The sequence below is a fragment of the Vulpes vulpes genome, chromosome 1, assembly GCF_048418805.1.
Source record: "Vulpes vulpes isolate BD-2025 chromosome 1, VulVul3, whole genome shotgun sequence".
Classification (NCBI taxonomy): domain Eukaryota; kingdom Metazoa; phylum Chordata; class Mammalia; order Carnivora; family Canidae; genus Vulpes; species Vulpes vulpes.
The window spans coordinates 55,071,813-55,096,975 of NC_132780.1; the positions used below are offsets into that span (position 1 = coordinate 55,071,813).

At 39.9% G+C, this 25,163-nt stretch overlaps 1 protein-coding gene across 15 annotated transcripts in view; it reads left to right on the forward strand.

The window, feature by feature from the left end:
- Positions 1-25,163, forward strand: part of PTPRK (protein tyrosine phosphatase receptor type K) — a 546,296-nt gene that overhangs the window by 441,415 nt on the left and 79,718 nt on the right. For all 15 annotated transcript variants that reach the window (XM_072764637.1, XM_072764602.1, XM_072764614.1 and 12 more), the window contains exons 12-13: positions 6,257-6,530; positions 8,404-8,440. In XM_072764637.1, the coding sequence (XP_072620738.1) occupies positions 6,257-6,530; positions 8,404-8,440 (311 nt within the window). The remainder of the gene's footprint in view (positions 1-6,256; positions 6,531-8,403; positions 8,441-25,163) is intronic.

Below are 25,163 nucleotides of genomic sequence, written 5' to 3' on the forward strand. Positions count from 1 at the left end.
GTAGCTGTGTTTTCAAATAATGAACATAGCAGCAGCAGCATATTGCAGAAACGGGGAAGAGTCCCTCAGTGGTGAACTCGGTTTATTTTATTGTAAGACATAACAAGTGAATGCATATGTAACTGCAGCATTTTCCAAATAAAAACCTTACCTATTTTAAGCTGGCAGAAAGCTACCTATTTATTCTAGGGTAATGTTTATTTTATTTTGTGGGTTTATTTTGTGGGTAAAACTTAATTTTTTCACTTTAAAACATTAACTGCCTTGTATTCTTAGGTAATTAGGAGATAGTCATGAAATGCAGTCACAACCACCCTTTCCTTGCAGCCACTCTGGGAAACAGGATGGAGGTTCCTCAAAGATGTTAAAAATAGAGCTACCCTACAATACAGTAATTGCACTACTGGGTATTTACACAGAGGATACAAAAATACTAATTCAAAGAGATTCATGCACAATAATGTTTATAGCAGCATCTTCTACAATAGCAAAGCTATGGAAACAGCCTAACTGTCCCTCTACTGATGATGACTGTTTTGTTTCCTAATTCTTGTTTTATTCATAAATACATATGTATTGATCTCGCATCTTTATCCATTCATCTGTCAATGGACATCTGGGCTCTTTCCATAGTTTGGCTGCTGTGGACACTGCTGCTATAAACATTGGGGTGCAGGTGCCCCTTTGAATCACTATGTTTGTATCCTTTGGATAAATACCTAGTAGTGTAATTGTCTCCAGCCCTTTAGATGACTGCAGTCCCAGCCAGTAACTTGATTGTGACCTTATGAGAAATCTTGAGCCAGAACCATTTGGCTAAGCCACTCTTAAATTTCCAACCTACAAAAACTGTGCGGTATTAAACATGTATGGTCTTGAGCCACAGTTCTAGGGTCATTTATTTTGTAGGAGGAGGCAACCGGTAGAAGCACCCCACATAGTTGAAACCTTCTCTTCACGTTTCTCCTTAAAAGGCATTTTATCACATAGGTCTTTCTTGACCCCTGCATATAAAATAGAAGTCTTCAATCTTATTATCCCTTATTTCCCTTATTCTGCTTTATTTCTCTTTAGAGCGCTTACTTCATCTTGACATATTATGTATTTGTTTAAATTTATTTGCATTTCCCACTAGAATGTAAACTTCATGAGAGCAGAGACTTTTACTACTGTGTTCATTACTGTTAACTCAGCACTTAAAATAGTGCAGTACATGTCATAGGCCCTCAACAGATAGTTGATGAATGAATGAATGAATGAATGGCCCTAGAGTTAAAAATACGATAGCCACCCTCTTTAGTTGCATACCAGATCATATTTGTAATGTAGCATGTTAGTGATAAGCACAATAAATATTATAAGACAGTAGTTTGGGGCTTTTTCTCAAGCCCAGAATCCCTGAGCCATACACTTGATGGTTTTCCTCAATGAATCTGTCATTATAATTTGGACTGAATGGAAAAAGCATGTCACTTGACTCTGATTCCTTTGCCCCATTTCATCCCTCCATTGTCTAGCTCCACCTATAGAATTACCTCCATTGGCTTTAGAAGACCAAATAACACTAAGATGTGAACTAGTCTGAGAAGGTTTTCTAGCAGAAGTAGAAAAGCTAGAAACTCACTGTATGTTTGGTATGTTTAGTAACAGTGGTCATTCAAGTTTGCGGTGGAGTCTGTACGTCAGGAGGTAGAGAGAGCAAGAGTGGAGGTATAAGGTAAAAGTTGTGGTAAGATACTGACCCTAGTGTAAAAAGTATGGATTTTGACCGTGGGAGAGCTGCACATAGTTTTGACAAAGTAAAATTTGGAGGAGAGTAATTAATGCTCAAAGCGGTGTCTTAGCAAAGTATCAGCAGTTTGAAAAGTGGTTGTGTTTTGTGTTCTCCATGAACAGCTCGCAGCATATAAAGAATACTCAAAAAACACTAAATGGATAGAGTGATGAGTGGATGGGTAGCTGGATGGATAGAAGGATGGATGGATGGATGGATGGATGGGTAGGTGTCTGGAGTATATGAAGAAAAAAATAGGAGCAAGAAAACTAAATCAGTAATAGGAACCTAAAGATATAAATACCTCCCTAAAGAGGGCAGTGGTGGGAGCGAAAAGAAATGGTATATTACAAGGGAGGTAGAATGTGGCTAAAAATAGAAGTTATTAAAGTTAATGCCAGAATTTGAGCTCTGTTGATTCAGAAACTGATCGTTCCTCTTACAGAAATAAGGAAGTCCTGAGGGACGTGGCTTGTGTGTTTAAGGAATGAAGAGATGAAGCACAGGGAATATCATGGTCACCAAAACGATATTTAAACCTCCACTCTGGATCATGAAAATGTTTGCATTAGGACCACAGGAGCAGCGGAGGCTGTGAGATCTTGGGAAGTCTGTTCATAAGAAAAAGAGCAAAACACTGGGGCTAGGGAATTTCTCCTGAAGCTTTAAGGAGACATTTTAGGTACGAAATGAGAAGTGTACAATTGTGTAATTGTTGTTTGCTGTCACTAAAAAGTTACGCAGCCTAAAACTAAGACCAGATTCTCAGAGGTCTTACTTACTCATGGGTTAAAAAAACAAACAACAACAACAACAAAAACAACACAGCAGGCTATTGTAGGTAATTTTGGTTTCAGCTTCAACAATTTTAAGCATGAAACCAAGCAGACCATCTACTATATGTACCATATAATCACTTTTCGAGCTAATGGTAAAATCCCCTTGTACATTTTTTTTAGTTTTGTAACTGAAGGAAAATCGTATGATAAGAAGTCATCATTTGGCGTCCCAAAAAACTAAAAATGACTACATACCAATGTCTAATCAAATTAAAGTGAAATCAATTTTAGTTTAACATAAGGAAACCATATTTTCAGTATCAAGCGAAGATTCATGATGCCAGTATATTGATTTTAACTTAATTATAGAAATATTTTAAAACTTTAATTAAAAGGAATGGGGAAATATGAAATATGGGCAGAGTGAAGTACAGCTATCTAAGTGGCTTTGGAATATTTTAAATTGCTAGAGTACTAAACTCAAATAATATTTAGATCCAGCTAGAGTTAAGTACCGTTAGGTAATTAGACAATCACAAGGATGGAAAAGCACAGGCCTGTTTCATGTAATCAGTCAAATCACTTCTAATTTGATTTCTCATTCCTTAATTTCTGTCCTTTAGTTAATTTGTATTGATACATAAGAAAGTAGCAGGGGAAAAAACAGACTTTTTTAAAGTGGAAGTGTGTGGCTGGACAGCAGCCTGCTCACACAGATTAATCAGAGAGGGGAGGCTAATTCCTTTTAAAAACTGAATTTTATAAGTTTTAGTTTGAGGTTTCATCTCAAATTCAGTGAGATCTTTCCCCGAGACCAGATTGTTCCTTTTCTTCTTTTACTCCTCTCCAGTGTCGTCAGTTTGTTTTGCTCCGAGTATATGTGGAGAGACAAGCTGTCTTGCACCAAGTTCCTTAATTTGGAATGTACAACCTATGTCAGTTCGACAGAATTAATTAAGACTGTTTACTAGATTTTCTGGACTTTTCTAGAGGTATGGGATAATGGGTGAGGAATTTATTTTTAAGGATTAGAGTAAATGATTAACGAGTATGAGTAATTATCATTATTGCCCAGGAGGGCAAGAATGTGAGCTCTGACTTGTTGGGGGAACGTGCATGTGTATGCTTGTCCACCTAAAAGTGTGCATCCACAGGATATGCGGGTGTGTAACATAACATATGGATTCTAAGTTGAAAATAAAAAGAAAAAGAGATGAGGTTTGCTTAACATAGCCTATGTCAGCTATGATTCCCCTTTCTTTCCAAGGGTTGTGCTTATGTATTTCCTGTATTTAATTTTTTGGAATATTTATCTATTTTTAGAAAGATAGAAAAAGAGGGAGAGAGGGCGCATGAGCAGGGGGGCAGGGATCAGAGGGGGAGAATCGTTCAGGCCGACTCCCTGTCCAGCCCGGAGCCTGCCTCGGGGCTCAGTCCCACATCCCGTGAGATCATGAGCTGATTGAAACCAAGGGTTGGAGGCCAACGGACTGAGCCACCAGGCGCCCCTCTGTCTCATATTTTAAAATTGCCAAGCGCCTGCTCCATGGACCCCTCAGAGAGATGTATCCCTCTGTAGCTTTCCTGGGAGCTCAGAGGCCCAGGTTGGCAGCTGTAGAGAGAATGATGGACTAGGTGTGATTTCAGGGAACACATTCCTCTGCCTTAGCGGCTTGCCCACATCTAGAGTTCTGACAGTAATACAATTTCTGTCCTTTTTCTAAAGGAAAGGAGATAGCAAACTACTAAGTTCTTAGCACTATTTTAATGGAAAATGGGAACTTGAAATATTAAGAAGAAAAGAAAACCTTTGTAAAGCTTCTTTCTTTTAATCTATGAAGGTCTTCTGTTTGTAGGTATAAAAGAGTTTATATTAAGTTAGAATCTTATTGTCTTTAATTTTTTAAAGATTTATTTATTTATTCAGAGAGAGAGAGAGAGAGAGAGAGAGAGGCAGAGACACAGGCAGAGGGAGAAGCAGGCTACTTGTGGGAAGCCCGACATGGGACTTGATCCCGAGTCTCCAGGATCACACCCCGGGCTGCAGGCGGCGCTAAACTGCTGCGCCACCGGGGCTGCCCTGTTTTTATTTGTTTTTATTTATTTATTTTTTTTGCTGACCTGTTTTTAATTTTTTTTAAGATTTTATTTATTTGAGAAAGAGAGAGAGAGAGAGAGGGAGCATGAGCAGAGGGGAGGGACAGAGGCAGAGGAAGAAGCAGACTCCCCACTAAGCAGGGAGCCCCACGTGAGGCTCTATGCCAGGACCCCGAGGATCATGACCTGAGCTGAATGCAGATGCTTAACTGACTGAGCCACCCCACCCGGGTGCCCTAAGTTAGAATTTTATACCAGATTCTAAACCGATATAAAATTTAACTTTTAATTATCATAGATGTAAATTCAGTTTTTCTCCGTCTCTCTCTTGGTGTGCCTCTCTCTCTTCTCTGTCTCTCCCTCCTCTTTCTTTTTATAGAAGTTCATTAAAGAAAAGATTCTATTCCTGCTGGAGAGTCACTCAGTGACGGCTGTCCCTATATAGAGTGAGCATATTTGCCTAGACACTCAAGATTCCAACAGCCCTACATACAGTTTATTTCTATTCAATTTATTTAAGCGACCACAGTGCGTTCTTTCTTAATTTTCAGGGTCGTTAAATTCACCAGAAACATTTACAATTTATTAATAATGCCAGCCTTCTCAGGTGTACCACATCACCTAAGAAACGTTTGCCCGAAGAATATACTACAACAAAGGAAAGTGATGAATATGCCCGTTTCAGCAATTGATCAAAAACAAAGTTACTAGTGATTAGGCAGACATTGCACAGTTGTTAGGTATCCTCGGCTTTGCTCTGTAAGATCATAGCTATTGCAGGAAAGTTTTAAGACTTTCAAGAAGGTATTAGAAGGCTGAGGTTCCAGCTTTAACAGGGAAAATGCCATCTGTTTCTACAATTTATAACATTTTATTAGGAACACGTCTGGAAAGAGGAAGCCACCTATCTCAGGGGCAAGGACAGATTTCCATCCATCTGTGCTCGTCGCCCGCACCCCTTGGGCTTCGACAGAGCCCCGGGCCCCAGTGCAGGCCCCGGGGGCAGCAGGTGCAGGAGCCCCAGCCTGACGGCCACCCCACCCCAGGGCACCCCGGTGCTGGCCTCAGGTGGCCCTCCCCTCCTGTCCTTTCAGAGGGAAACCTTAACTGTAAACATTTAAAAGTACCAGAACCAATAAAATAAAATAAAATAAAATAATAAAATAAAATAAAATAAAATAAAAATAAAAAAATAAAAAATAAATAAAAGTACCAGAACCAAGACCCCCATCTGTTACGTGCCTCTAGGTATTGTCACATCCCTTTGTAAGGGGGCCGGCCCCTTTCTCGGCCTTCAAAGCCTGCCCAGAGTTTGGGGGTGCTTTTCCTTACTTTTGTTCTTTTTCCAGCTCCTTAGTGACTCCTGTTGAGTTTGGGGGAAGGAGCAGCCACGCGAAATTGTATTTTATTGCAAAGTAGCTGGGGGAAAAAAAAGAATGCAATGGGTTAGGACTGATTTTAAAAGCTTTTAAATGTGGATTGATGTTAATATGTCTTTTTTTTTTTTGAGACATCATAGTATGTAGACTCTCTAAATGTGTGCTTTTTTGTTTGTTTGTTTGTTTGTGGTGTTTTGTTTTGTTTTGTTTTGTCTTTTTCCAAACAGTGCCTATCAGATTGTGGTGGAGGAGCTGCACCCGCACCGGACCAAGAGAGAAGCGGGCGCCATGGAGTGTTACCAGGTGCCTGTCACCTACCAAAGCGCCCTGAGCGGGGGCGCGCCCTACTACTTCGCTGCGGAACTGCCCCCTGGGAACCTCCCGGAACCTGCCCCGTTCACCGTGGGCGACAACCGGACCTACCAGGGCTTCTGGAACCCTCCCTTGGCGCCGCGCAAGGGCTACAACATCTACTTCCAGGCCATGAGCAGCGTGGAGAAGGTGAGCTTCCTGCACCACGTGCCTCTGCACCGCCCGAGCAAAGCTGCGGGGGGTCCTCTGCTTGCTCCGTAACATTTGTCAGGAGGAAGGGGGGTGCAGGAGCAAGGTGGGGCGGGGGGGGGGCAGGAGGGGGGAGGGGGGAGCAGCCCCAGCACAGCGGGTGGGTGTGGCCCAGGAGCCCTGCGTCCCTTGCGCACTTCGGGCAGGAGAGCTGCGAGCCAGGGGGTTGGCGGAGGTGGTGGCGCAGACCCCGCGGAGCAGCGCAGTCACCAGGTCCCAAGCTCACCACTGCAGCAGCCGTCACCTCCCAGACCCTGCAGAGGCTCCTCGGTGCAGACCCCGTGGAGCAGCGCAGTCACCGGGTCCCGAGCTGACCCCTGCAGCAGGCCGTCACCTCCCAGACCCTGCAGAGGCTCCTCGGTGCAGACCCCGTGGAGCAGCGCAGTCACCGGGTCCCGAGCTCACCCCTGCAGGCCGCCGCCTCCCAGACCCTGCAGAGGCCCGAGCTCGGTGCAGACCCCGCGGAGCAGCGCAGTCACCAGGTCCCAAGCTCACCACTGCAGCAGCCGTCACCTCCCAGACCCTGCAGAGGCCCGAGGCCCAGTGAAAGCCTCCATGTGAACGGCCTTGCTTGCTCACTGTTGATGTGTCTGCATGCGGTTTGGTCAAAGCCCAGAGCCGCTACAACATGCCTCACGGTTCTCTAGGTGGATACTTTCAAAATTGGTGTGGTTCCTGCCGGGGGAGGCCAGAGATCCTGATGGAAGCAACAGCAGTTGCTGTAGGAGCTCAGAATGCCTCTGGGCCTTTGTGGGAAGGCCAGAGGGTCCCCTGGGACTTGAAAGGCCTCAGGTCATGAGTAAGTATAGGATGCACAGCTTGATTTTTAGCTACTAACCACCCCCTCCGAGCTGTGTTTTGTGTGATTAAGAGACAGTGATAAACTCTTGGTCTGTCAATATGTGGAGCCACTCAAGATGAGTCACAAATACATCCTAGAAACAAACAGCCTTCGTTTTGTACCCTGGCTTCCCCATCTTTTCTAACCTCTCCTGTGTTCAAAGATGCAGACTGAGTCCCGGAACTGTGTGGGGTGGGCCTACAGGTGCATTTCACTGAGTAGTGCCACAGCACAACATTAAAAAGAAAGAAGAAGAAAAGAAAAGAAAAGAAGAAAGAAAGAGAAAGAAAGAGGAAAGAAAGAAAGAAAAAAAGAAAGAAGAAAAAAAAAACATGAAATAATCTTCATCTTTTCCCATTTCAGCTTCTCCTTCCTCGACTCCATCTGTCTAGCAGGGGTAGGAAAATAGTCCCAATGAGAAATATTTAACCCCTAACAGCTAAAAACAAAACAAAACGAAACAAAACAGATAAATCCTACTGCAACCGTGATACAACTTTCGGGTGATCTTTCTAACTGCTGTCATTTAACTCGATAGTCGAGCTGGGCTCCAGGTGAGAGTATGTGGCGTTGGGTGTTGCTCTGAGTCTACCTTGTGTGGTGAAAACTGAGTTTGTGTCCAGCCCCGATGTGTGTGAGGCATGCAAACACATTGTTCTTTCTGTTTAAAAAGTACGGTAAGTACAAAAATACAGTGCTCTGCTGCTGGCCCAGGCAAGATAGCCCGTCTCATTGCAAGAGGAAAACAGACACCTGAGCTTTTAGAAAATAGGGAAACATTTTTAAAAGTTCTTACTTCAGATTTTTTAAAGCTCTCCCTGAGGATATGTTTTTAAAAAGTAAAAAAAAAAAAAAAAAGGTTCCTTAATACTGCAGTTCTGCTCTTCATAAACCTTCTGTATAACCCGGGATTACAAAATGGGAAACCCTGCCTGTACACTGACTGTTCTCTCTCATGTTTCACTCCATCAGGAAACTAAAACCCAGTGTGTACGAATCGCTACAAAAGGTAAGAGGTTTTGCCTTTTATTTTTTTTCTTGAGGTTCCATTCACTGGCTTTCTAAATTGAGGGAGCTTTGTTTCCTGCCTCCTGGCTAATGAAATGCGGCACTTCTATTACAGAGTATGTGTAGTAGGGCCCAGCCAAACTGCCAGCCAAGTTCTCTGGCTCCCTCGGGTGTCTTTAACCTAACGGGTGCTCCTGCCCATCCTCCAGCACTTGACTGGACGATTGCTGTTAGGAGGACTGGAAGGATTTAGAAAACCTTCGAAGGGCTTATGTCTGCCATCGGGTGTCTGAAAGGTCTTACGCTGCTGATCAACCAACATATTAGGAAAGGCTCAGTCATATCCATTCAAAATAGCAAGCTGCTTGTTTAAAGACCTGTTACCCCCTGGGTAGACCATCAGACGTAAATAGGAAGAGAGCTAGTCCGTGCGTGTGTCAGAGTACCGGCAGGAGTCGTGCAACTCAGTTGAAGCTATTTTATCTTAACATCAAAGATAAACAAAAAAAAAAAAAAAAAAGAACAAAATAAAAAAAAAAAAGATAAAAAAAAAAAAAAACAACATCAAAGATAGGAACTGAGTCCCAGAGGTGCGTGGTGTGGGCCTAGGGGTGCACCCCGTAGTGCCACACCACAACATTTTTTTAAAAAAGAAAAGAGAACGTGAAATAATCTTTGTCCTTTCCCATTTCAACATGTTTTTCTTTTTTTTTTGAACTTAAAAAAAATTGTTTTAATCCAGTGGATGCCAAGAAATTAGATCTCTGGTGGCTGATGACCAGGGTAATTCCTGCTGACGTTGCATATTATAGCTTAGTTGCCTAGTGTCTTTAAGGAGAAACATTTCATCTTGGAATGAGTGTTTGGAGTTCAGGTGTGAGAAAGTCCCCTGCATTCACTATGTTTATAATCCTTCATTTAAGAGTTATTTGATTATGCCAACGAGAGAGAGAGAGAGAGAGAGCCACTTGGTATATTCTAGCAAAAGAAACAGGAAAAAGCTGTCCCCGTGCAGACGTGGGACTCCACGGAGGGTTGCTGCTCCGGGTAGTTTCTGCCAAAATCAGTATTAAACCCACATTCATGAGCAGTGGTTGATTCATTTGGGGTAGAAATGAATGGCCATATTCTGTTTGTGCTGGCATCTTTCCTTTCATCATTTTTCTTCATTTAATCATCAATCTGCTCAATTAAGCATTTGTGTTTCACTCATGATTTGTAAAGGCAATAAAGAAAGACTTTTCCCTTGACTCATGAGAAGTAATAAAAAAGCTTTACAGAAGAGAAGAAAAAAAAAACTTTTTTCAATTCAAATACTAAGATTCCTCATAATATTTTTAAAAATTAGCCAATCCTTAATGAAGAGGGAGAGAAAACATATACAGATACATATACTGTATAGGCATTTATTTTATTTTAAAGGCTTAGCTTATATGTCAAAAAATTAGAGCTGAAATTTTTAGAAGATAATGTCAGAAGGCATTTAGATATATATCACCTATGCTTATGCAGATTTAAAATAGAGCCAGAAATACAGAAGGGCCTTGCATCATCCTCTGAGAGGTTCTTTAGATATTGTCATTCTGCATTTCTATAGGTGAGAAAAGAAGGCTATAAGTGATTCTAAAATTTTAAATTTTCTTATTTGATTATTGATTTATTTGCACTTACACAAGCTGTTTAAATGTCATTTTGTCCCTCTCTCAATACATATAAAATTATAATGACAAATATCACATGACACTTGGATGGTAGGAGAGGCAAGATTATGGAAATTGAACTTACCACGTGGCATACAATATTTGCCAGAAACTGCGAGGCAGTGAGAAAGAGCTCATTGGTCGGTAGTAATCTATCCCTGCTATACTCTGAGCCTCCGGTTGATAGTGTGGCTTCATGAGTAAAAGAAAAAGACTCTGGCCCTGGACTGTCTGGGTGCATGAGAGACACACACAGAGAGAGAGAGGCAGAGACACAAGCAGAGGGAGAAGCAGGCTCCATGCAGGGAGCCCGATGTGGGACTCGATCCCGGGTCTCCAGGATCAGGCCCTGAGCCAAAGGCAGTGCTAAACTGCTGAGCCACCCAGGCTGCCTGGCTATCTGGGTTCAAGTCCTGACTTTGCCCCTTACTATTCTTTAGTATTGGGCAAATTATTTGCACATCATTCCCAAAATAGGAATATTAGAGTACCCTTCCCTTACTATTATTGTGAGGATTAAAATAGTTTCTGTGTGTGTGTATGTATATAATATATATTATGTAATTATATATATAATATATATATTTATTTATGAAATGCTTCAATAATGCCTAGTATATTGTGACTATTACATGAAATTTAATTGCAGTTTTAACATCATCATAATCAGTAGAATCATTATGTATCTTACTTCAGAAGAACAAACTGTAGTCCCCCTCTTGTTGTCTGTGGAGTATTAGATTCCAAGACCGCCAGTGGATGCTTGAAATCACAGTACCAAACCCTCTATATACACTATGGTTTTTCCTATCTGTGCATACTTAGGATAAAGTTTAATTTATAAAGAAGGCACAGTAAGAGATTACTAACAATATCACAACAAAATAGAATAATTGTGAAAATGTGCTATAAAAAAGTTATGTGACTGTGATTCCTCTCTTTTTTTCTCAAAATATCTTAATTTACTGTACTCACCCTTCTTATTCTTGTGATGATGTGGGTTGACAAAGCCTACTTGATGAGATGAAGTGAGGTGAATGATAGTGAGCTCCTGCTGGCCTCTGATGACAAGTCAGAAAGTGGATCATTTGTCTGGACCACAGTTGACCAAGGGTAACTGAAACCATGGAAATCAAAACTGGATAAGGGGGAACTACTATAGTTTGTGTTATGCAGTTATGAAGGATATATGCATAGAAACAAAACTGAATTCTTGTGATAGAGCTTACTTGGGAAAAAGTAGATTTTTAAATTTTAATTCCTTCTTTGAACATTTAGAATTTTTCTATTTACAAAAAAGAAACCCACACTTTTTACTTTAAAATCAATTTATTGCCTGACTACATTTTGAACTAACACCATATAAGTATTAGTCGGCTTTGAAATAATTTTTTTGGTCTGAAAATAAGTAAGTTTCTCACACGACATGTTGAAGACAGACTTAATGATCAGAATGGCATAAGCATGTTGACAGGGGAAGAGGCATGAAGGAAGGAACCTTCTGGGCAAGGAATGGGTCAGTATGTCATAAAAATATACACAGGTAAAAACCCATTAAATATATACTTAAAATGTGTGTAGGTGCGCCTGGCTGGCTCAGTCGGTAGAACATGTGACTCTTGATCTCAGGGTTGTGTGTTCAAGCCCCACATTGGGTGTGGAGTCTACTTTAAAAATAAAAAATGTGTGCGCTGTGCTTATTTGGGCACTGAAAATTCTTGTGGGAATGTGAGACAATATAAAAGCCAAGAAAAATTAGCATACATATTACAATAGAATGATGATTTTGAAAATTTTTTGACATGCAAGAATTGTCCTAAAAAATTTCCAGGGTAATAGTTTGGTTCCTGTCTTATTGGAATGCAATACTCATGACAGCCAGACATAAAGAGGATATGGACATTGGCTTGATTATTAAAAGAAAACAAACATATGAAGTCAATAATCAAGGTTATAATGTCTAAAATGAAGAATGATGTGAACACATGTTACGAGACAAGAGGTGTCCAGGAAGTTGTGTTCATTGCAGTCGAGGTCAGTGGTGCTGCCCTCTGATTCGTGTGTAGGTAAGAAGTCATTGGCAAGATGTGTGGCAGGAATGAAATGGAAGGGTTGATCTAAATCATGAAAAACATGAAAGTCAGTCCATTTACACAATATTTCGTCTCAAACTAGAATTGCTGTAAACCTATGAAAAGGACTTTAACCTGCTGTATCTTCGAAAAGCAGAACAGTAAGTTTCAGGAAAGGTTTTGGTGGTACATCAAGGAAGCAGGACAACCCTGGAAAGTCCCTTGTGCAGTGAGGTAGGAGCACTGTGCCGCTTGCATGCTCAGCGTGCTTAGAGGCGAGTCTCTCCAACCTCCACTAAAAAGAAAATGTTTTTGGTTGTTGAATGCTGATTTGCTCCCTGCCTTTTTACATACAGTTTATACAGGGCTCTAAGTCTGTATATACACACATATACACAGGCGCACACAATCTTTTGCAAATTAGTAGCTAAGATCTTGAGCTTTGTTGCCATAGATAATTTATCCTGCAAGCACTATTCTTTTCTTAAGGAAATTATCTTAATGAGTAATGCCTCTACGGCTAGATTTAAACATACCAATTTATGCAAATACTATATAAAGTATAAGAAAATTTACTCAAAGAATTTTCAAAAAGTACTTCTGGAAATATGCTTTATCCATGTTAAACTAACAAGAGATGCATTTCAATTGAATTTTTATTTTCTCTTGTTCAATAATATTTAGCATATTATAGCATTTAAAATTTTCTTTGTGTACAAATAATAGAACCATGTATTTATTCATTTATATAAAGTTATTCTTAATGTAAAGCAAGAATTGATAAGAAATTCAAATATTAAGTAATTTCCTTAAAATTAGCCTAAAACAAAATCTTTAGTTTGAGTAATTGGAAGTGTTTTAATCTGTTTGTATAAGTAGCTTAAATTTTGAAACTATTTTGGTTGTGTTAAATTTCTCCCTCATCTGAATTGCTGGATTTTTTGAAAGAAAGCTGGTTATTTAAAATTTAATTTTAATGGAAGTTCCTGTGTTGTTCAAATTTGTTTATTTTCTCAGAAAAGTGACATTTCTACTGATAAAAGCTATCACATTTGGTAGAACAGAAACATGTGTAGTATATGTAAATTTATTTTAACATAGCATTTAAGCTAAAAAGGAGGGGTTTATTTTAAGTTAACAAAATAAAGCTGTATTTTATATCATGACAAACATTTAAATTCCCGAATAGATTGTATCCCAAATCTCCATTTGTATATAGTTTGCTTTGGCAGACTGTTGTTTGTCTACCCGTTAGCCATTCTTTGACTTCTTCCGATCTCATTTGGATATCAGTATTCAAATCATTCATTTAGCAAATATTTATTTTATGCCTATAATTTGCAGTGTTCTAGGCCCTGGGGATAAAGCAGTGAAATAACGAGAACAAAGGCCTTACTTCCGTAGAACTTAAATTCCAGTAGAAGAAACAGACCAGACACAAATAAAAATAAAAATATGTCAGAGGGTGATACCTTCTTTGGCGAGAAATAAAGCAGTAAGGGGGGATGGGAAATGCTGGGGTACGTATCTAGACCATAACTATTCACGCACAGTTATCATAAAAAAGACTCTCTGGTAAGGTAAAGGACCGGAGGCAGTAACCCATGTAGGGAAGGATCACACAAAGCAGAGGGAGAAAGTGCAAAGGTCTTGAAGATGATGTGTCCTTAGCTGCTCAAGAAAGTTGGGCTCAGACCAAGGGGGCAAATCAGATTTGTTTAAATCAGCAGTCTTCAAACTTCAGCTTCTGAAGGGCTTGTTAAGGAGATTGCTGGGTCTTAACTCCAGAGCTTCAATGTCCGTAGGCCTGGGGAGGGGCCCAAGAATGTGCATTTCTAACAAGTTCCCTGTTGAGGCTGTTGCTTCAGGGACCACACTTTGAGAACCACTGATCCAAACAAATCCCATGCACCTGGCCAGGGATTCCTTTGGGGCTGTGTATGTAAGCTGGTTTTGGTCAGGGAGAGCTAAGGATATGTCTTCTGTTGGGTCTTCTAAGAAATTGAGTTCTAAAAAGAGAGATGGCAAGAACAGTCTTCAACCCATCTTTATTGTTTCAGGGCATTGTTCTATAAAGGGGTGATATTTAGAAAATCGGTAGGCAAATTGACTAAAAACGTAAAGTCAAGGAAGATTAATAAGCTGACTCTACGCCCAAACAGCTCTGAGCTTTTGGATGACCCATCGATAGGACTCCTTAATCCCAGATACTTATGTTTGAAAAAACAAAAGTTCTTATGAAAACCACTACTTGCGGGTAAAATGTTCCCAGCAACAAATAGTGTCTGAGCTGATGTTAGATTCGTATTTTACCTTGGGAATAGTATGTTTGAAACTAGTGGTTTGGATCCAAGGGGATACATCAAGGGCCAATTATTTCAAACAGTGATTGCAAGAAAGCACTTAAAATCCATATAACCTAATCATTGCTAGTGGTATTTTAAAAATACGGAGTTCCCTGGAGCGACTGCCGGGTGGCTCAGTCCATTAAGCATCCAACTTTTGATTTGACTCAGGTTCTGATCTCAGGGTTGGGAGATAGAGCCCTGGTGGGGCTCCGCACTGGTGTAGAGTCTACTTGAGAGTCCCTCTCTTTCTCTCCCTCTTCATCTTCCCCTCCCCCTGTGCTCTCTCTCTCTCTTTTCCCCCTCCCTCTTTCACACTCTCTCTCAAATAAATAAATAAAATATTTTTAAAAGAAATAGGGAATCCCTTTTAGGTGTCAGTCTAGAACACTAGGAATACATCCTTACGGGCCTTCAGAGAGAGCTAGAAATGAAGAACCCAGACAGTTCACCAGAAGCTATGGAAAGAGGGGAATCCCGAAAGCTAAGGCATACATATTTCCATTCCTCCATTTACTTATTACCAGCTTATTCATCCTTTTGATAAACCTAAAGTTGACGTGTGGTTGTGAGGGATGGCTGTAACCAGGGTTTAATTCATTTTATGTATCCCTGTCCAGGGAATGGTCTGAGTCAGATGATCATTAACTCAGCATATTACTTATTTTAAACAATGATGATATGCCTTCTTCCCTGATCTCTCAGAAATATCTTTGCTTCATTGCTAGCATGCATTTTAAACATGCATTCCAATCTTAAGAAAAATTCAGTTGTCATGAAAGAGTAGGTATGTTTGGAAGATTTTACTCAAAATATGTAATAGAATATACAGACATTGGTAATATTTTAATTACTTTGTTCTTTCCTCTTTTGCTGTCTGTTGCCTAATTACTGGATAAGAAGTAGGATTTTTTAAAGCATATTCATAACTTTAATTCTGTCTCATGCTGCTTTTGTCAAATTTTTCTTTGTGCCCTTTTCTCTCTGAGTGTGCAGATGGATAAAAGTGCCTTTTTAAGTGATCAGACATTCAAAAATAACAAACATGAGAAGAAAAAGAACACTTAGTCTGTCAAGAAGTTGCAGTAAAGCCATAGAAGCTCCAGTTGGTTGGGCCATGTGCGTAGAAGCTACTCGACTGAATTTGTTCCCACCATATTTCCCACAGATGAATTTGAACTTGTGTAGAGCTTAATCTCGGCTCTTAAAATGCACTTCTGTGCTGTATCTCTTAGCTCACAACCGAGGCAGAGGGTGGAGTGAAAGCAGGGGTGAGATCTAAAGAAAAAAATATATTTAATTGGGCTCCTGGGTCCAAAATCCTAACCTTAATTTTTAAAATTGTACTAAGATGCTTTATGTTTCACCAGCTACACGTCGAAGGAAGTGATAAAGCATCAGGAAGAAATGTCAGATTCTTTTATGCCACTTTTTTAAGCTGATGGAAACCGAGGTCAACTATGGTAGTTAAGTCTGGCCGTTAAGAAACTCTGGGTAGGGGTGTGGCTTTTCTTGGTCCCAAGCAAGGATGGAAGAGGCTTTCAGAAAACTCTCCTGAAAAATTGCAATCCGTGAGAATGACTTTGTTTCTCATCTGAATGCCTGAGTGCTCCTGCTGGCACTCAAACCCCATTCTCCTGCAACAGAACAAGTGTCCATCATTCTTCCCACCTATTCGATCTGTGTACTAGCTTTCGAAAATTAATCTGATTTGGGGTTTCATTTTTCTTGAACTCAGAAGGGAAGAAATTACAGAAAAATATGTTAGTAATAGACTACAGCCTGAGAGACATGAAAGCATATCTAAGTGAAACCAAGCTGGGAACAAGTCTAATTTTAATAAAGCTTAAATCAGTGATTCATGGCTTGGAACTCACCTCTGCTGGCACCAGTATTTCCTGGTGCTTTGTCAAAGGCCTTATTGTAAATTATTTTTTTTCTTTTTTTAATGTAGAGAAAGTTACTAGAAAATTGATAGCTAATAGATTTTTCAACATGTTTGAGAAACGAAGACATCCTTTTGTTTTTGCAAAACCAGAGTTGAATAAAAATGTAATATTTCTATGATGGATTCAAAGTCTAATGACATAGTCCACATTGTTTATTATTCAGATATCTTGTAAAATGAGGAATCATCTGAAGGGGCTATAAGGTTTACAAGGCTAGAGGTGATAATCTGTTTATATTTGTTTTATCTGTGCCTGATGCTTAATATAAATCTCTTTAGAATGGATAGATGGGTGGATGAATAATGGATGAATACTGTTGTCCAGAATTGTTTACTTTTTAATGTCCTAAAGATACATTAATTTCTTTTTTCTGCTACATTTATCTTATTGGCAATAATTTAGAAATAATTTTGAGTGCTTATTTTCTTTTTAAGCTTCTACAGAAAAAGAAAAAATTAATAGGAATAAAATTCTTGCTCTGTTAGTATCCCAGTCAGCTCTTGCTTCCCCTCCATCTAAACTAGACTATACTCTTAGAATAGTCAAAATGTTGAAAGTTTTGCCTGAGTTATAAATTTCATTATTTCTTATATCAATTTTTGCTTTTTTTTTTTCATAAGGAGAACAAGTTTAAAAAGTAAAATTTTAACCCTCCGCCCCCAACTGGGTAGAAAGTATTTTCATTACTATAAACAGAGGAAGCATGTGATATAGAAGTCCTGGCTTGGAAAAACTTATGGTACAATTCACGACACATATAATGGCCTGAGAAAAGTTTAAAGACTAGAAAAAATACAATATGAATTGTATGCGTAATATGCGTATTATGCAAGTATTCTACTAAAGCAGTGGAGAATTTTCAAAAACAGCAAAGGTTATAAATAGGAAATTTCTGGCAAGTGATAAATTCTAATCTCGGTCTTAAGGCAATTAAAATTTATTTATCTAATTAGTATATTCATTTATTATTATTTTTAGCAATTATATATTCCCAAGATATTCCTAGTTTATTTTGCAACCATTTTAGGGACTTCCAGAGCATGTACTCTATGTTTGTAATAAACTACTTTTAAAGCTGAAAAAAATCCTTATATACACCAATCTGCTGTATGCAGAATATTACCTAATATCTTTCCTTAAGGTTTACTGTTCAGTTTCTTTATTTCTGAAAGAAATTAAGTTTCTTTATTTTTATATTATATTGTACAATATATGCATGTAATGTATATTATATGTATAATATACATGTACTATACATGTAATGTACATATAATACACATATAATATACATGTGATGTATATTATATATAATGTACATTGCATGTATAGTACATGTATATTATATACATTACATGTATATTATATACATATAATGTATATATAATGTATATATGTACATTATATTGTACATATATTTATTTTACATATAATGTAAAAATAAAACTTCTCCTCTGCCTCTGTTTTTAAGTATATCTGGAAGTTGCAAAATGAGTATCTAAAGTGATAGTGTCATTTGCAAATGCGGATATTGATTACATGCAATGAAAAGAATATGAAAATAAATACGTCCCAAACATACTGCAGCTACCACTTATAACCCCTGATTTCAAATTTAACAGTGAATGGTTCTTCTCTTTTTACCAAATGGTTTTATAAATGATGCAAATGGTATTGGTAAATAAATGTGAACTTATAAACTTACATTAGTGAAACATATTCCATTTAGTATGTTTTGTAAAATGATTTTACACTAAAATGTTTGGAATCCCTGATCTGAGTCATGCCCTCACGTTTTAGATGAGAAAACTGATTTCATTTAGGATTTGATTTTCCAAAGTAGAATAGATTGTTGAAAGGAACAGGAACCAACCCCCTGTGCTTTTTTTTTTTTTTTTTTAAATACAGCGCCCTTATTCCGCACAGCCTGTCTAGAATCACCAGTTTAAATACCAATGTGTGTTCAGCCCCCATCTTCGTGTCAGCCAAGGCAATATGATTACCAGAAGTCCATGATAGTAATCATTTCTGTAATGTAATTAAAAATAATTCAGAGACGTTTATTTGGCAGTGTATACTGATGGCATCAAAGTAAGGACGTTAAGTTGTTTATCAGGGAGAATTTTATAATTTAGAGTTTCACTCAAATATTATCAACAGCAAAGTCTTAATTGTTGCCTTTAATTCTAGAATATTGCTTCGGTCACTAAAGAGAATGAAGTAACCTTACTACTCATGTAACATTCCCGAGACGCTGATGGGGAAGGATGGGAAACAACATTATCTGTTAGAACAAAGAGGGCAAAACATCTGGTGATAGGATTATCTCTCCCCACCATCCCTCTTTGCAAGCTGTCCATCAAAACTGAACCTGTTATCATTTCTAGAGAATTATGTCGTATTAAGTAAGAGAGTGGTTTGTAATCACAGTAATCCTTGGTTGGCGGCTCTATGGTGGAACACGGCACGGTCATGGCCTCCCAAGGATGGCCATACTCTAATCTCCAGATTACCTTACATGGCAAAAGAAATTTTGCAGATGTGTCCAGTTAAGGATCTTGAGATGGGGAAATTAGTCTGGATGGTCCAGGTAGATGCCGTGTAATCGTAAGAGTTCTAGGTGGGAGGTGGGCAGGTCAGACGCGGAGAAGGCGGGTGAGGACAGAAGCGGGTTGGAGGGATGTGCCCTGTGGAAACGGAAAGGGGCTCTGAGCCAAGGAATGCAGGTGGCCTCAGGAAGTTGGAAAAGGCAAACCATTTTCCCCCTTGAGCCTCCGGGAGGAACACAGGCCCGCCAACACCTTAATTTTAGTCCCTCAAGGCTCATGTAGGACTTGGGACCTCTAGAACTGTAAGATAATGAATTCGTGTTGTTTTAACCCACAGCTCTGTGGTAATTTGATCCAGCGTAAAAAGTAACTACTGCAGATTTTGGCACTCGGAAGTGCTGTGAGACTTCGGAATTGGGCAGTGGACAGAGGCTTGGAAGAATTTTGGAGGGCATAAGAGAAAAAGCCTAGATTGCCTTTAACAGACTTAGTAGAAATATGAATGTTTAAAGTGTCTGGCAGCAAGGGCTCAGAGGAAAATAAGGACCATGTTATTGGAAACCGAAGCAAAGGGGGGTCTTTGTTATGTGGCAGAAATGTAGCTGAGTGATGTCCTACTGTGGCGGGGGAAGCAAAATGTATAAACAATGAACTTGGATATGTAGGTGAGGAGTTTTCCAAGCAGTGTTGAAGTGTGGCCTTTCTAGAAACACACATGTATGTATACATATATGTGGAGAGACAGAGACACAGGCAGATAGATGTTAGATACATAGATGATAGATAATTGATAGATAATAGATGACAGATGATAGATTGATAGATAATAGATAATAGATGATAGAGAGATAGATAGATAATTATTAGTATCTTTATATTGTGGCGGTAAGATTCCCTATTTTAATCTTTTGATTTTGAAGAAAGCAAATGCTAAATTACAGAAAACCTAAAATATTTTTCTTCTTAGCAATTAAAAACAGGTCTTTTTTAGAGACCTGTTTAATAATCCCCACATGGGAAGGATTATTGCAATATTATGGTAACAAGAGCTCTGCCTCTCTCTTTTTTTTTTCTATATTTTATCCTATTGTAGGGGGAAAAAAAAGATTAAAATCCAGTTTGGCCTTATTATAACACTCAGCAAATGTGTTTCAGAGCATTGGTTTATGATTTTTGTTCCTTAGTAGACAAAGTATGCTCTGTCCTCTACCACTTTAGTGTCTGATATTATGCATTCTATTCAATTTTTAATGAAATGTGGATTACTTTAAAGATTATCTCTCTGATTGAATAAATGGCATTAGAGTGGAAAGTTAATTGGATCTTTCTTGAATAAGCAGTGACCACTATGTGTGATTGATATGAGGAAAAGATACTGAATGACACATTTTTTAATTTATGTTAAGTCAAACTTTTAGATTAACATTTTTGGTGATCGGTTTTCTCAAGGAAACGTGTAGCCTCTATGACTCTTACGGAAACCATGGAGAATTCCTCATTTCTTCCAAAAACAAAAAGTTCTCGGGGCTTGTGAAAATGAGATATAAAAAAAAGTCACATAGTAGAGCATGTAACATAGTTTAACGTGTTGTTCGTTTTGAAAACAGAAAGCGGATGCTGTCGCCCGAACACCTAAATGGTTCTAGATTTACCACCTCCCGTTTCGACCAGGATCGAGCTTCCTCTCTCTCTCTCTCTCTCTCTCTCTCTCTCTTTCCCTCTCTCGACGGAGCCTCAACATTTGGGACCTTGTTCGCTTCTGAGATTTTGTCGCCCTTTATCCAAGTGTCGTGCTGACCCGGTGGCACCGAGTGGCACCCCCCGGCCAGTACGGACACGAAGAAGCCCGCTCGTCTGTGAAGACGCCGGTTCGGGGCCAGGCCGGGGCCAGGCGGTGGCCCTCGTGGCCCTGGTGGCCGTTAGTGTCGCGGCCGAGGCCTTGCCTGCTGCCCGACGATTCCCCCCGGCCATGCACCTGTGTCTCCAGGAGCCCGGGGCTCGTGGTGGCCGCTCCGGCCCCAGGGGCCAGTCCAGCGGGCCAGGCCCTCGGGGCCGGTGTCCCCTGTCCCCCGCCGGCCGTGAGCAGCATCGGCCCGTGGCCAAGGGCCCGCTGCCTGGTGCTGCTGGGCCAGCCGGGCGCCCAGGGGTCTCTGTGCCGAGCTGAGAAAGGGAGAAAGCAAAGGTCCTGAGGGTCGTGTGGCCAAGACGTCCTCTCCCGGGACGCAGGCCATGCCCCAGGCTTCCCTGGCTCATCAGTTTTTCCTACGTGATCATGGTAACAGCTGCTTTATTGCTTGTGGTCAGGGTGTTTGTTTTCTCTTTTTTTCATTTAAATTTCATGTCTTCATCGTGGTGACCCGCAGTCACCCCTCAGATGCATCCCGGGCCGTCGCTGGCCGCCCTGGCCCGGCCGTGTCTCCAGCTGCCAACACTGCACAGTCAGCAAGGTGGGCCTCACCGGCCAGCGTCCGAGCTGCCCTCAGTCCCCGCCGGCTCCAAGCCGCGAGTCCCAGGCGCTCGAGGGGTGGAGGGCGTGACCCCGTGTGCACTGACTGCGCGGGATGAATGGTGATTTGGGGGACAAAAGTCATCGGTGGCCGCGTCTGTCCTCAATCATGAACTATCCTCTTCCTCATGCAGATTCCTCGGCCTTGCCGAGATGTATTCTTGCAAATAGGATGCTTCCCTTTTCATTTTGATGGAATGTTTACAGCCTGTATACAGATCGGCTATTATCTAGAATGTCCTAATGACTTCCCTTAAGTAAATATGTTCTCGTGTGAAGATTATGTAGGCTTTTTGGTCCAGATTTTTTAAAACAAATCCCTAGTCTGATGTTGTCTTGTAAAAAATTTTTACCTTTACTTAATGTGGGATATTTTCCAGACTTATTTATGATCATCAAGGTATATCTATATACTTCTATTTCTACCTATAGAGTAAAAATATAGAGATTTTTGAAATTGCTGACATTCTAAGAGAGTTTAAGGCTTTTATTTATTTATTTTTTTGACTTAACAGGTCTTGAAAATATTTTCATGTTAGAGAATACAGATATGCTGTTGTATAAACGTGTCTTTAATCCTTCCTCTTCTGGTAGACATTTAAGGTTGTTTATGTTTCTTGCGATTACATGCAGTAATGGAAAAAACATCCTTGGTGATGATCATTACATTCTTTGTTATAGGATAAATTTCTAAAAGCAATGTTTCTTTTTTTAAAAGCTTTTATTTATGTATTTATTCATGAGAGACACACAGAGAGAGGCAGAGACACAGGCAGAGGGAGAAGCAGGCTCCCTGTGGAGAGCCTGATGCGGGACTCGATCCCAGGACCCTGGGGTCAGGCCCTGAGCCCAAGGCAGACGCTCCACCACTGAGCCACCCAGGCGACCCTAGAAGCAATGTTTCTAAGTCTTATGATGTGTATATCTTTTAAAATAATTACAGCCAAATTAGAATCAAAAAGAATTATACAGATTTATGTTTCAAGCAATATAGAAGAATGCTTGTTTCTCCAACCCTTATCACTACAAACTGATACCAGTCTTCTAAGATTTTGGTTATGTACTGGGTAAATAAATGTGGTTAACATTTTATTACGTTTTATTCTCAAGTGATTTACATAATGACACCACCATGTGTTTTAAAACTGTCCCGTAAAGAATGAGGAGACGATCGCTTGAATGTAGTTAACTCTTCAATTTATAGGTAGCATTTTGTTCCAAGTTGGTGAATGAAAAAAACTAACAAATCCCAAGCTCTTGCTTCTACTGGAGTCCGATGCTTAGGGAAAGCCTAGAAGTACTTTAGTTTGGTCTGGAATATCTTTGAGTGCAAAGTGGTTCTGTAACAATTCCTGAGCTCTTAGGGATTCTAAATCGTCTTGGTTTGTGATAAGCTCTTATTAATCACTGGCAGTCTCTGATTTCAGATTTCTTTAGATTTTCTTACGTTGAGTAGTGCAGCATCCCTAGAGGTTATAAAACTGTACTCTTTGCTTTTTAACAACAAACAAGGTGTATCAAAATTATCAAGATGGAGGGAAGCATGAGTAGCCAGAGGAATAAGTTGGAATTCATCAAGAAAGCCACAGGCAAATGTGGAAAGTATTTTTAGACTCATTGCTAAGATAACTTTTTTTTGTTAAGTAGTTAATTGAAAAATTCACGCACTTTGCAGAATGACAACAAGATGAATGCTGCAGCAATCATGAAAAATACATAAAGTGCATCAGTATTTTAAATTTCTCCTGGAAAAAAAAAAAAACAGTTACCTCTCTTTTAAGATGCATAACCAGGTGGGAACCAAAAAGTCAGGAAAATATGCATGTTGGCACTTAAGTTCACTTTGACTTCTGTTTACCAGATGTTTTGATAGAAGTCCTTTTTCAGTGTCCAATATAATGCTGTCTGGGAAACATCTAAACTATATATCCTGTTTGTTGATAAAGAACATATGGTTTCAGAAACCAGTGTTAAAGCCACATGGAGATTTTTTGTGAAGCAAAATTTTTAGTTTACTCTCAATTGTAGAAATCTTAAGGAAGAAGAGTTCACCACAATACACACAGCCATCTAAAGTATTTCATCGCAGAGAAAACAGAAGCCTATTGCACATTGCTAACCTATTAATCATTTCTGTTTTAGTTTCAGAAGAATTCAGGTTTAGAACTGACTAGGGAACCAGTGGTGTGCTCATCTCCCTGGCACAACCTGTCAGGATCAAGAGACACGTATTGACCGAAATGATGCTAAACAGGTTTTTGTAGATGATTAAAATATAACTGTCTTCTCTTTATTTTTCCTCTTCTAAATAAAGACTCGACTGAAAGAAATATGGAGTAAAATCCTAATTACCCTAGACCTTCTAAAGTTTAAGTATCGTATGAATAAGAAACGCTCAGTTTGATTTTCTAAGCATTATTTGAAGATACAGGTTCCTAAACGTTGATAGGGAGGTGTTCCAGGAGGCGCCGAGAGCTCTGGAGCCGCGGCCGGGTCACCCTCTCAGGGGACTGATTTGCCCCACATTTGCATCATGCTTTTCTTTGGGTCCATTCACAGGAACAGTCGCTCGTCATGCAGGGTATCGGAAAATGACCTAAATTAACTTTCTGCAGGAAGTAGAGGGACCTCAGTATGGGAGATTCCAGTTTCAAATTTCCCCCGAGATGTAAATTAGTTCAGTCTTTATCTGGAGGGACTTAAATGACTTAGTATATAATGTCTCTTGTTCCTCTCAAAGAGGATCTATCAGGGATGGAGACGCAGCCCTAGTGATCAGATATGCAGGACTGCTGCTCACTGCGAGGAGGTAGGGGGATCTGATTAGTCCAGAATGAAAGGGTGGGGGAGGTGGTGGCAGTGGGAACAAGACTCCCTTCCAAGCACAAATGAAAGAGTGAGTAAGGAAGGAGACAGAGAGAAATGGGGTCATTTACTTTTACTTTCAAAAAAAAAAAAACAACAACAACAACAACAAAAAATCAAATCAGGGATGATTGGTAGTCCTTTTCAAGGATCCCCTATAATTTGGGGATGGATCTGGTTTGGCTCCATCTTGTTGACTTTTTATTTCCCATATTTATTTGATGATCTTATTCCATCCTTGTCACGCGGTGCATGAAGCATCAACAGTCTCGAGAGACTCGCCCCCTTATTACCTTTCCACAGTCTCTTTGTGGCCATTTTCTTGATGAAACTTTTCTCCTTTCTGTATGGATAACAGCATCACTTCTCTTAAATCGTTTTTGAATTTTATTTGAGTAATCATTGCTCACCCGTAAAGTCCGTGCTCCCTACATGATGATGTTGCAAACAGCCATCCCACACTCGGGTAATGCAAAACGCTCAGGTGTTTGTCTCCAAAGATTTCCCAGATGTAGCTGCTTCCAGGACGAGGATGATCCCCCTGCAGAATATCAATCTTGTAAAGCTCAGTGGTTTTCTTGGCTTCTGTCTCCCATGTTCACGTTTTGAGGCATGTTTGAGGGCAGAGGTTCTGCAGCCCTGCCCGTCCCCACATACAACTCTTGTAAGACCTTCACTCTCGTGAAACAGAACCCACTCCGTGTGCTGACATACGTAAAGCAATAAAGTTCCTTACCTTAA